General features: G+C 44.2%; 1 protein-coding gene and 1 pseudogene across 2 annotated transcripts in view; one reads left to right on the top strand and one right to left on the bottom strand.

The window, feature by feature from the left end:
• Positions 1-9,953, top strand: part of nsd2 (nuclear receptor binding SET domain protein 2) — a gene marked incomplete at both ends in the record, with an annotated part of 50,776 nt that extends 40,823 nt beyond the window's left edge. Inside the window, 6 exons of the mRNA XM_083633000.1 lie at positions 1,217-1,486; positions 2,607-2,723; positions 3,867-4,008; positions 4,235-4,341; positions 4,692-4,890; positions 9,676-9,953. Of these exons, the coding sequence (XP_083489126.1) occupies positions 1,217-1,486; positions 2,607-2,723; positions 3,867-4,008; positions 4,235-4,341; positions 4,692-4,890; positions 9,676-9,953 (1,113 nt within the window). The remainder of the gene's footprint in view (positions 1-1,216; positions 1,487-2,606; positions 2,724-3,866; positions 4,009-4,234; positions 4,342-4,691; positions 4,891-9,675) is intronic.
• Positions 9,954-12,006: 2,053 nt separating this feature from the next.
• On the bottom strand, positions 12,007-12,950 carry LOC310773079 (non-structural maintenance of chromosomes element 1 homolog pseudogene; annotated as a pseudogene). Its single transcript has 2 exons — positions 12,862-12,950; positions 12,007-12,694 (listed from the first exon to the last, which is right to left on the bottom strand). The product of its transcript is annotated as a non-structural maintenance of chromosomes element 1 homolog pseudogene (transcript).
• Between the last annotated feature and the right edge of the window lie 226 nt (positions 12,951-13,176).

Below are 13,176 nucleotides of genomic sequence, written 5' to 3'. Positions count from 1 at the left end.
GGGAGGCAGAGTCCAGTCGCTTTGTGGAGCAGGCAGTGTCTCAAATTTCATCTCTGAGGAGCCCTCTGATAGGCTATTGCTCAATATGTAACCAATCAGATAGCGCTGTGGGCGGGACATTGCCACAGGCCAGACATGAGCTGCAGCAGAGAGAGAGACACACAGGCTTCTGCAGCGCTTCATGGCGAAAGTAGCGTATTTTTTAATAAATGTATTATATCGGCAAACAGCCAATGAAAATGCCGATACAGATAATCGGCAAAATGCTGAATATCGGCCAAACCGATAATCGGTCGACCCCTACTAAACGTTACATAACACTGACAAAGCTGTTAACTTGTGTAAACAAGCAACTTACATTGCGTGAGATGACAAGCAAGATGTGAGGAAGAGGGGATAAGTCATTGTCATGTTCCAATAATCCATTATGATGACCGAACGTAATCATTATGGTAAACAAAACTCATCCAATAACGTTAGCCTACTTGGGAAAGTTAAAGCCACCCCTCCCCCGTTGTCTGTCTGACAGCGGGGGAGGGGTGGGTGGGAGTATTAGGCTATTCCACATGCACTCTGTTGTGTACAATAAAGATTTAAAGTGGTGGGAAATGCCTTTGCCCTGTCAAACAGCTGGAATACAGACATCTGAGAGGGAGGCGCACCCCACACTTTGTAGAGTAAAACCTTTTTGTGTGGATTGCCTAGATCTTATTAAATTGTGCACATTTATTCATTCCCACTTATTTGACACTATTTCTGATGGTAAAATGACCGTAAAAAGCAAAACACAGAATTCAGATTCAGAATTTGGGATTTGTTGCTTTTTTCTACGTTGTACCGTATTCGTACCGAACCGTGACCCCGAAACCGAGGTACGTACCGAACCGTGACTTTTGTGTACCGCGACACCCCTAATCTTCACTTGGATTTTCTTCACCAATTCATTTTGGTCCAAATTTTGAAAGAAGTAACACAATCGAGTAATAATTGCTAATAATTAAAATTATAGTACCAAAGTACCTTAATTAAAAAAAAAATTCTATGTTGCATATTACTATATAATGAATATTTGGCTGCTATTCAGACCAAATAAGCAATAAAAAAAAATCAAAAATGGAGATATATATATATTTATAATATATATATAATTTAGTAAATAAACTCTTTTATGGCATTATTGACATCTTGTGTTGATCTTTGTGTTTTTTCCCTCCAGGTGAACAAGCCGTGCGGTAAGGTTCAGGTCTACACTGCCGACATCTCCGAGATCCCCAAGTGTAACTGCAAGCTGACAGACGAGAGGCCGTGTGGGTTTGAGTCAGAGTGTCTGAACCGCATGCTGCTGTATGAGTGCCACCCTCAGGTGTGCCCCAGCGGGGAGCGCTGCTGCAACCAGGACTTCACCAAGCGCCTCTATCCAGAGACCAAGATCATCAAGACTGCCGGCAAGGGGTGGGGCCTGGTCTCGCTCCGGGACATCAAGAAGGTGAGGGGTGGGGGGGTACGGCTGTCCTGCTTTAAAACGGGTCTTTGGTATTACAGGCATGATGGCCAGATGCTGTCATATGCTAATTTGCATGTTAGCAGTGGAAATCAACCTTTGACCTTTGCTGCTTTTGGTATCTGCGGTCACCACTGGCATGTAGGACTTCTTCTTTTTCCCCCGATTTCTCCATTTTGCAAATGGACAGGCAAAATTACTTCAGATTCATTTATTTAAAGAATGGGACATTACACGTTAATGAACAGTACAGCCGTACAGTAAACATGTCAGGTTATAGCCCAAGGGCTAGTTTCCACCTGTAGTCCCATGGCAGGTTGATGTAATCATGAAGGAGAAAAAAGATTAATAGTACAAAAAAGATTAATAATACGGAAGATTAGTAAAACCAAAAATGATTAAAACACACACAATTAATAGAACCAAAAAATTAATAGTACAAAAGGTTAGTAAAACCAAAAATGAATAAAACACACAGAGCATGCAGCGAAACATGACAGATGTTAAGTGTGGTCACATTGTTGTTTTGATCTGAGCCATAATTTCAACTGGCCTTTGAAAGTGGCGAGACTAGGGCATTCTCTAATAGAGGGAGGTAGATTATTCCAGAGGGTGCTTCCCGTAAAGGATAAGGTCTTCTGGCTAAAGGAAGTTTTTCTAAAGGGGACATAACCCCACTTGGGGTTATGTCCCAGCTCTATTTTAACATGCACCAGCTATGTTTATAAACATTTCATAATGAAATGGCCATCTAAATAAAGGTTTTCAACTTTTTTGAGTGCATTAGACCTTTATTTTTTTAACTTTTTTGATCCTCACCAAAGATCACCTTCGTCACACATGTTCTGGACTTCCGAGCACTCTTTTCGCTCCTCAGGCAAACTGAGTTCTTGGCCAGTTGGATTAAGGACATTTAATGGAAAAATGTATTAGACTTTACAAGAACGCACATTTGAATTAAATATCAAAAACTACTTCTGATATGGGAAATCTTCATCAACAACTAGTTTCCACTGGTCTAAACTGTCATATTTGCCATAGTACTGAAGGGTAAAACTGTGGAAACCCCAGTCTGTGGTCTGATGGAATGGCATTTGTCATTTAGGGTGAGTTTGTGAATGAGTACATCGGAGAGCTGATCGATGAGGAGGAGTGCAGAGCCAGGATCAAGTACGCCCAGGAAAACAACATCACACACTTCTACATGCTCACAATCGACAAGGTTAGTGCCGACCACGTGCTTTTACTCCACTACTTACCAGGTAGGTTAGTGCTGACCACGTGCTTTTACTCCACTACTTACCAGGTAGGTTAGTGCTGACCACGTGCTTTTACTCCACTACTTACCAGGTAGGTTAGAGCTGACCACGTGCTTTTATTCCACTACTTACCAGGTAGGTTAGTGCCGACCACGTGCTTTTACTCCACTACTGACCAGTTGCACCAGTGGAAGACTGGCTGTGTTGAATGTCTTCTAGTTGTGAATATGTTTAACTGTTACAGATTGTTGCTGGAAATGGAGCAAATGTGCTGACAATAATCCCCCTTCTAGGAATGAACACTAAGACATTAAAAACCTGCCCAATGGCTTATCTTTTCTTGTTGCTGGTGAAAGGTTACTTTGCTCCACAGTGGATCGTGGTGCCGCTTTCTCAGCAGCGGTGCCGTCCCCACTGGGAGCTACAGAAACTAGATGGTATTGCATTGGGAATGTTACACTGTAGTCAGCTGTGACGTTACAGTAGTCAATACCACAGATACAGTGTTGTGCATGAATGAGCTCCAAGAGTGCCGCTCACTGTGCAAGCTCATTATTTTCATGAGCGGTGAGCTGAGGGCACCTTTTTGCAAATCCATGAGCGTACAGTGAGCTACACTCACACCTGGGGGGATGAACAGCCCTTTTATCGTTCTTTGTCTCGCTCTCTTACCTCTTACCTCGATAATTGCCCATTGTGTGCTAATTTACATAGGAATAAAACCAGTTTTCATTTTGCCAGGCTGCTTTCCCGGGGCCTCCTCGACTATCTGAAGCTTAATTAATTAGAATTGCAACTGCGCAAATATACACAGGCCAAGCGCACAGTAGTGGCAACGTAATGACAGGGAAAGGAAGCGCAAATGTCTCCGAAGTGGAGATGGTCAGGACTGTTGGTGGCTGTTTTGCCTGCGCGTAAAAATAAAGTGAATGCAGCTGGGGACTATAAGCGCAATTTAGTGGAGGTAAAAACAACAGTAAGCGCGATTATGAGGAGAGCCTGACTGAGATGCTCTGGGTGCCAGCTATAGGTAGGACTGGGAGGAATGGAGAGGGTTGCGTACACAACTCCACAGTCTGGTTGAACTGAAACATTTTTATTTTTAGGATCGTATCATCGACGCCGGTCCGAAGGGAAACTACTCTCGCTTCATGAACCACAGCTGCCAGCCCAATTGTGAGACCCAGAAGTGGACGGTGAATGGAGACACCCGGGTGGGCCTGTTCGCCGTCTGCGACATCCCAGCAGGTGAGAGGAGCGGGGGGGCAAATTAGACTGAGAGGTTTTATTATGTAGGTCGGTTCTGATAGGGAGGATGAGATCATTTCAGTTGTTTCCAAAAAAGTAGGGTTCTTTGCAGGCAACCTGAAAAGGACCCTGACCTGACGCTTTTTGCAGTGTAGACTTCTTCTAATGTGAGTCCCGCCTTTCTTATTTTCCAAAATATAGATATGTTTCTTCTTTCTTTTTGCAGGAACGGAGCTCACCTTTAATTACAACCTGGACTGCCTGGGTAACGAGAAGACCATCTGTCGCTGCGGTGCTCCCAACTGCAGCGGCTTTCTGGGCGATCGACCTAAAGTGAGCGTCCAGAGCATTAAAAGTTTCAGAATCACTCTAATCACAAACATTCATTCAGTCTACTGTCATTTTGTGTTGGCGACACCTGTGCCGATTATAAAGTGTCAGTATATACCAGGGAGGGGAATCTCACTCTTGGTATAAATCTACAAATCACTGAATAGCAGAACAGTAAATATTAAAATACAACACTTGAAGGAAATATCTTGCCTAAAACACTTAAACACAGCTAGTAGTGATGTACCTTGAATTCTGTGTGTTTCTTCTTCCTGGTGACATTTCCAGCAACAGCAGGAGTTTGATAGTGAGAAAATGTTTCAGCTCTTGGGGTGTTGACGTGTCATCCGCAGAACTCAAACGGCCAAGCCGCCGAGCCGAAAGGGAAGAAACCCAAGAAGAAGTTGAAGAAGAAGCGGAGCGATGGAAGGAAGAAGTCTGAGGACGAGTGTTTCCGCTGCGGGGATGGGGGACAGCTGGTGCTGTGTGGCAAGAAGACCTGCGCCAAGGCTTACCACCTGTCCTGCCTGGACCTCACCAAGAGGCCCTTCGGTGAGACACCAGACACATGATGACACAAGAGCTTAGAAGGTGCTCCGTTAGAATAGAATGAGCAGCTATGATGACAACACGGCAGTCAGGGTCAAGGCTGAGGGATGGTGGTAGGTTCGGGTAGGAGGTAAGTTAGCTAGATCAGTGGTTCTCAAATTAGGGTCCGGGGAACCCCAGGGGCCCTTAACTCATTGGCTGCCAGCCATTTCTGGAAAACGGACGCTCCCAGTGCCAGCCCTTTCAGAGCGTTTTCAGTGATTTCTCAAGACCCACAGAATATTGTGTGATAGTACTATGTAAACACCGAACATGCGCAAAGAACGATGAGACTCTCTTGTATCATCAGCAAAAAAAAGTTTATTTATATAATTTTCCGTTCTTTAGTTATCAGCAGTAGAAGATAGGTTGGTTTCACCAAAAACAGATGTTTCAAACTAGAACCTGAGATAATGAGCCTTTTGTGAAATGAAGCATTTCAAGCACATCACTGACTCTGAAGCTAATGTTTTCTGATGTAGTGACACCTCAAATATCTGAAGAGTAATTTCCTTCAATAAAAGAGCAAAAAAGGAATTAGCTGCAACCAGCAGCGCTGGCCCCTGCGTGCGCAGACCCTACACTTTCTTGCTGGTCTTGATTTACTGCTGGTGGGCATCAGGTATTCCAGCTTGTGTTTGCCAATCTGTCCATCGAGCCTGCTGTCTGGGTCGGTGTTGTATGGTGCCCTGCGTGCCCCACCCCCCTCAACTGCAAATTCCTCCGTGGGAGTGTCTCTGGTGGCTCTCTGCTGCACGAATTTTCTGCTGCACGTTTCAAAGTGCGCTGCACCCAGCGTATAATTTCACAGCGCTCTGCCGTTTTTGTGCGCCGGCTCCCAGCGCTTCCAGCTGAGAATGATTTGGCTTTTCAGAAAGAGAGCTGGTGTCCGTGTCGGGTGCTCCTTTTCTGGCAACTAATCATGTGGAGGGGCTATTGCAGCGGAGACGGAGGGGCTCAATTGTGGGAGCAGATTGGCTGCTGTTCACAGCTAACGTTACAGCATGCATCGGTTTCCGTTTCCCCACGGCTTCTTCTACTCTTTTTTCTCATGTTTTGCTAATCTGGAGAGCACTGTCGCCACCTAATGGGTCCGTAAAATAGCTTATACACCTTCAAAATCCCCCATACTTTTACAGGAGATGCATCAGGCTTTGATCCACGTCCCACCGTCAAAACTCTACGTTACTATTTGAATTGACGTCTTTAGACGTCATTGGCACTCAATGAGTTAAAGTCGAGCTGAACCCAAAAATGACTTATTTTCTTTTAGTTCAAATACCTGGGTATGCAGTGCACCTATTTAATAATGTATGCAAAAAAAATCACAATCTAATTTCTTTAGTTTTTCACACTTTTTCACATCAAAAGTTCATTTTTCAAGATTTCATTGATAACAGTAATGTACAGTTTGCTGACGTCACCTAGTACTATCAAATTTCTACCCCATTTCAACCAATCATATCACGACATGCAGCTGTCAATCAAATCTTCATTTCAGGATAATTTTCTCTTCCAAATGAAGTAGAAAATGGCGCCTAGTGCCTGTCATCTGGTAGAATTCCTATCCCATAAACTAACTACCGTAAATTCCGGACTATAAGCCGCACCTTTTTTCCCGTTTTTTGGCCTTTTTTGGCCCCTGCGGCTTATATAACGGTGCGGCTTATCTATGGATTTTTTCAAAAAAAAAAAAAAAAAAAATCTCTTTTTTTAGCGCTCTTTCTAACTATAAATCCTATATAACTATAATAAGTTTTAATTTCCTCTCTTGCCCTCTTTTCACCACACTGTATGACACTGTATGACACTGTGTGCACTGTAAAAAACAACACAGGTGGTGTTGTGTTATGTTGTTTTGTTGAAATGTTAATAAATGGGAGCTTCCTCTACAATCCCCTCTGTGCATGAACCCTTACATATGGTAATTAAACATAAAAAAAAAAAAAAAAAAAACCATTAAAACACCCGCGGCTTATAGTCCGGTGCGGCTTATATAAGAAAAAAATAGTCAACTTTGAAGGTGCGGCTTATAGTCCGGAATTTACGGTACTAACTTGGCCAATTGTTAGAAACATGAACAAAAACAAAAACTATAATCTCTAAGAATGCAAAGAAATGTAACTGGCTCGTTAAAACCCGCATTCCAGGGATATTGTATTTACAGCAGCGATAATGGCGCGCGCATCCGAGAGCTTGGTTGTCAGGGGTCGCACTTCGGAGATTCCAGGCCGACGTGCTGCACTCTCTGCTCGGCAACACGAAGGCAGCTGACTGCCTGCGGCTCGCTGAGCTCTACTCAGCCACTAACCTCCCGTCAAAAGGCTCTTCCCGAGGGGAGCGCCACAACACACTGAATCCCACTCGATTTGGAGGCGGAACATGCCAGGATTGGCCAAAGCCCAATCCAGTCCCCAGAATTGTCAAATAAAATCATCAACATGATACTATGACCCGCCTCTCAACCTGTCATCTTATGCCTGGTTCAGACTACACGAATTCAGCCCGATATTAGACCGATTTGGTCGTGCGCAACAGATTTTCAGCGTCGGGCCCGAATATGACCGTCGGGGACGACGATCGGCCGTCTTCACCTCTTGTAGTGTGACATAATCAAAGACCAGCGTCGGGACCAGTCGCGACGTCTAGGACGCCTCACGACGCCCTGACGAAAAGACTGGCATGTCAGTCTTTTGGACATGGTTTTGCCTAGTGTGACACCCCGGAAGACAGGTATCAGGTCCTGGGGAGACAGCTCCCCGCTCGATACAGATTTCACCCGCTCGCACTCACCGCTCCGCTCCGCTCAAAAGAATAAAAGAGATAAAAAAGGCCAGGGTGTTTTAATTTGCGTTTAAACGCCTGGGCAATGGGCATTGCTCACTACAAATAACATGAGCTCAGCAGAGTCGGCTGCATGTTCGTTTCTCTTCCTTCTCGTCTCGCAGCAGCTGGCAAGAAAATAGTGGGCGTGCACATGAAGTAAGTTGGAGGCTGGAGCGGACATCACAGTGCATCACAGTAGAGGCTGTCATTCATCCAAATAACGTTAATTCTGCAAGGGATATATATAGCACCTGGATTACATACATGTTTCACATAGGGTTGTGTTTAGATTTCAATGTTTTATTTTGCCCAATATTGAAATGTTCTACAATTGCATGCTAACATAAACATTATTTCTATCTACCACTTTAGCCTATTTAGGCTGATTTGGTTGCTATTTCTTGTCAATGTATTGGCCTCAATGAATGCTGGGAGATTTCGTTCACAGGTCCGCCTCCCCGACGACCTGTGAACTCGCTGACGACAGCAGACGACGTGATGACGGTGGCATACGATGCTCTGTCGGTGTTAAGCGAGAATACACTTGTAGTGTGGCCAGTCTCCCGACCAAGACATGTCACGAATTTATGGCAGTATGATGGCCTCGTCTGACATGGTGACATCGTGAACGACAAAAAATATTGTGTAGTCTGATCCTGGCATTAGACAAACTATGTTTTCAGTCCGAAATGGACTCATATGCACGTGACGAATGGGTTCAGTTCGACTTTAAGTGGGTTCCGGGGGGTCCCCAGAAAAGGTGGAATAATTTGTTGTTAGCTCTAATACAATTCTTGTGTGAATTTAGGGCTCGTTGACCTGAAAGGTTTGTGAACCACTTAGCTAATTGTTTACCTTGTTGAGTTGCTTGTTTCATAGAAGGTGTTAGGGTCAAGGCTGAGGGATGCCGGTAGAGAGAGGTTAGGCTGTAGAATAGTTAAATTGTTTGCCTTGCTAAAATCTGCTCTTGTCTACTGTTTTTCTTGCTTTCTTTCTTTCTCCTCCCTCTTCTGTCATGCTTGTTCTATACATTGTTCAGTTTCTGTTTAATCATTTATTTGGTTTAGTTTAGATCTAGGTAGATTATTTTCAGTTAATCCCTTTGAGACTTTACTGTGAATTAGGGTTATATAAACTTGACAACAGCAGACGTGTAAAGTAGTGATACATGCACATTAGGGCTGGGTCGGTTTGAAAATTTTAAAACCGGTTCGATATTGCCGTCTAAACCGGATCGAACCGGTATACCGATTTTTTTTGTAATAAAAAAAAAAAAAAAAAAATTAAGCAGGGCTCCCGAGTGTGGCCCATAACTGTCTGTAGTGCAACTTCAGTCCACCTGATAGCGATAATACACCTCTAAGCTGGTATTGTCAACCAGCAATGATACTGAATAAAAAGAAGCAGGACACCTGTGTAACAAACACACCCTGTATTTATTTCTCATAACTATTCAGCTTAACTTTTCTTCAAACATCAACATAATAAAATAAAAATAAAATAAAACTTTTGCATACTAGTGCAACTTGAGAAGAGGCTAATACGAACAATAGTGCAATCAGAATGGACTGGCAATTTTTTTTTTTTTTTTTTTTTTTAAGGTTTTTTCGGTTCGCACGTGATCAAACCGGTTTGGGCTCGTACACCGAACCGAACCGAACCGGTAAAACCGGAAATCGACCCATGCCTAATGCACATAGATTTTTCTACACAACCGTTTATGCATTTAAAAAAATAAGGGGGGGGGGGGTATTCCCTTATTAGCTCCTTTTGTTGTTTTATTTATTCATTTCTAATTTATTATTTTTTTCCCCTCCACCCTTCCTTGGGCTGTGTCGCTGTCTCTTGGCGTATTCACATCTTGATTGTGACTTGGCTCTGCTGTCTTTAATCTCCTGTCTCTTTTTTGTGTGCGTGTGGCAGGGCGTTGGGATTGCCCCTGGCACCACTGCGACGTCTGTGGGAAAAACTCTGAGGTGTTCTGCCAGCTCTGCCCCAACTCCTTCTGTAAGGTCCACCAGGAGGGGGCGCTGCGACCCTGGCCCCCCACCGGACAGCTGTGCTGCCTGGAGCACGAGGAGCCGGAGGCAGCGGAGGAGGCCTCGGTCACCACCACGACCGCCACTGCCCGTCCCTCCAAAGGCTCCAGGAAGACACAGGCAAAAACCAAGAGCTCCAAGCGAAAAGCAGCTGAGGCGTAGAGTGACCTTTGAACCCCCCCCCCCCCCCTTCCCAGAGGGCCTAGACCAAACTGAACTCCGAAGAACATATGAATATAAATCCCACAGAATTACGTCTTAGCTCGCAAAAACCAAGGCACTGTATCTCTTCCTCATCAGGGAAAAGCCGCTGATCTCAAATGCCAAGAGCACACCGCTCAGACGTTTTATTTGTTTTTTCTTTTTGTTTTGTGCTCTTTCCTCTTCGGGTATTCTGTTTACGTGTCTGCACTGAGACGAACCATCTGTGGTAAAAGCACAACGCAGCGGAGTGAGCGCAGGTCAGGAAACATCAGCAAGTGGATTCCAAAAATTCAGCAGCCACTCCCCCCCTCCATCTGCCAAACTCCATTTGTTTTGTTATTTTTGTTGTTGTCTTTTCCCAGGGGGGAAACGGAGCTAAAACTGAACAGCGTCTGGCTGCTGGCGGGTGTGAACTCACCTCTGGCTGGCAGCAGCATTACTGTCTGCACACTTGAATCTCGGTTCACTCTCACACACCCCTCCCTCTGCCCCCACAACACGGATTATCTTTAACAGCAGAGTTTTATAGCTATATCTATATGTGTGTATATCAAAGACCAAAATTATGATTACTGGAATAGTGTAAAACTTCAAACAGGTTGCCAAATCGTTTGTTATTTTTATATACAGTATATATATTAAGAGAAGTAATAACGTTAAACATCAAGACACTATGGGTAGGCCTTAATGACCGGTCTTTATTCCTTTTCGTAGCCATAGGTAGACAAGTACGTGTTTTACTATTTTACAACCTGATTTTTGGCTTTGTTTTTATCTCAGTTTACTCTAGATTTGAATTACTCTTGTATTTGGATGATGGCGCCGCGAAACTGTTAAATCTACTTACCTGTCTGAAGGATGAGGGAAAAGTATCAGTTCAAAAGTATTGAGCTGAAATCTTCCCCCCATCTCTACAGAGGGGCTTGTTTTCTCTCCTGGCTTGTCTAAATTGATATATATATATAAAGAAACACTACTGGGGTGTTTCGGCCATCTGCTCCGCGCCAAATGAGGAGATGCATGAAGGAATGGTTTAACTCAAACCCCCCACCCCCGCCATTCAAATCCTGTAAGGAACACGTTACCGCTTTTTAAATCCATAGCTCTATCCGAAATCGGGATATACTGTAGTGTAAAAAACAACAGATTTTTTTTTAATGCTCTCACTTTCTGGGGCATGGCTTCAGGATCTGCTCTACTTCCTAGAATCAACAGATCTTGAAGCTGTGCCGGCTTGCATGGCTGTTATTCAAATTACTCATGCATCCACGGCGAATCGGATCCAGAGCCTTAACGAGCCATACCAGCTGGCGAGGGCGGAGTCTGCCAGCTGATGAACGGGGAGCTTTCAGTGCAGGAAACATGTAGGGAAGTTAAACATTGTTCATCTGCATAATATTACCCACATTGTAATGATACAATGCTGGTTGAGGCAGCAAAGTGGCCCTTTAATGGGTGCTGTTTTCACTTTGTGCTGAAGCTGCCCTTTATTATCTGAAATCACTGGTTGGAAGATTTTCCTGCATGGGTTACGCAACGCTGATTCAGTACCCTGACAAGTTCACAATTTGGCTATGCTTTTTCACTTCTGAAATTTAGCTTTTGAATGCATATTTTGTATTTATACGCCACCAATGCTGTTGTCTTGTATTTAAAACATGAGTCAAGGATCTGCTCCCAACACCAGCTGCTTCCCTGCATCAAACATAAATGATGATCCTTATATTTCCATAAATCTATTATCCTAAGGGTTCGGTGTGGTATAGGGATGCACAATACTGGATTTTTTGCCGATGCCGATATATGCACGCATTTTCCCCCCACCTAATTTCAGAGGACATAAAGTTTCTCCTGTAGTGAACACGTTATGCATACTCTTATCGTGATGGCCCACTGACAGATGCAGACATAGTGTTTTTTTAAATGTACACATTCACTGGGCTAAACTGAGGACATGGTGTTGAGCATCCATCATTTGGGCATCATTAAAGCACACACTTTTATTTATTTTTTACAAGATAGGATTCTTCGTCTTCTGGACTGAGACCGGAGCCGTCTGAGGGATTTCATGTGGTCAGAAGTCCTCACAGGCAGGACACCTTGGCTCCTTTGAAGTATCTGGCCACACATGCGTTGTGTATCTTTATGCCACATGTCTGATTCTCACAGATTTGGCACTGGAAAGCAATGTTGTGAAACATGTGGCACACTTTCACCTGGTCTTGATACATTGTACGGATGAATGGCTCCATCTGGTGGACAAGGTGTAGTCGCCAGTGTCTCAATGAGCCATTTGTTGAGCACGAGACTTGTTGCTCAGGAGGTGCTCCGTCTCACTCTTCTTCAGCTTCTTGGTCTGTGTGCTGCTGGTGCTGAGGAGGCCATTCCAGTCTCAGAGCCCACAATCATATCCATCTTATTCCTGAACCGATCCAGTTCATTATCAGTATAATCTGACGACATTCTGCTGGCATCGGTGTCGGCCATGTTTACCAAGAGTAATACAGGAGATGTTTGTCTTCAGACATCCCTTTTCTAATCTGCATGGACATGGGCTGCAGCTGTGAGTTGACTTCAATACATTCATCCAGTTTAATGATCATGCATCGTGTGTCTCACATGAATGCTGATGCAGTGTCTTTGCCCTGGGTTCATCAATGATGCCATTAGCCATCATGGTTTGTAGGAACCTGCGGTGGCTCTCTCACATGGGCTCATAGGTCTGGACTGGCTCTCTCACATTGGCTCATAGGTCTGGACTGGCTCTCTTACATTGGCTCATAGGTCTGGACTGGCTCTCTCACATTGGCTCATAGGTCTGGACTGGCTCTCTCACATTGGCTCATAGGTCTGGACTGGCTCTCACATTGGCTCATAGGTCTGGACTGGCTCTCTCTCACATTGGCTCATAGGTCTGGACTGGCTCTGGTGGTTTGCGCCTTCCTTGTTTGCCATGGTTTTGGCACTGCAGGCACGTTTGTTTGACTAAAGCACCATTTAATCGGCCTGTCATATCTGCAGAAATGTTTGTTTTGGGCCAATGCCGATATTTGATTTTAAAGCCTTCATCGGCCGATACAGATGACATGCTGATCATAGTAATATAGGGTAATATTGAAGTACAGTTCAGCTTTAGTAGTCAGGTAATTAACCCAGTGGTCAGTAATGAGTTAAAAGGCTT

The sequence above is a fragment of the Poromitra crassiceps genome (genome assembly GCF_964638095.1).
Source record: "Poromitra crassiceps genome assembly, chromosome: 3".
NCBI lineage: Eukaryota > Metazoa > Chordata > Actinopteri > Beryciformes > Melamphaidae > Poromitra > Poromitra crassiceps.
This window is presented reverse-complemented; position numbering and strand designations above follow the sequence as displayed.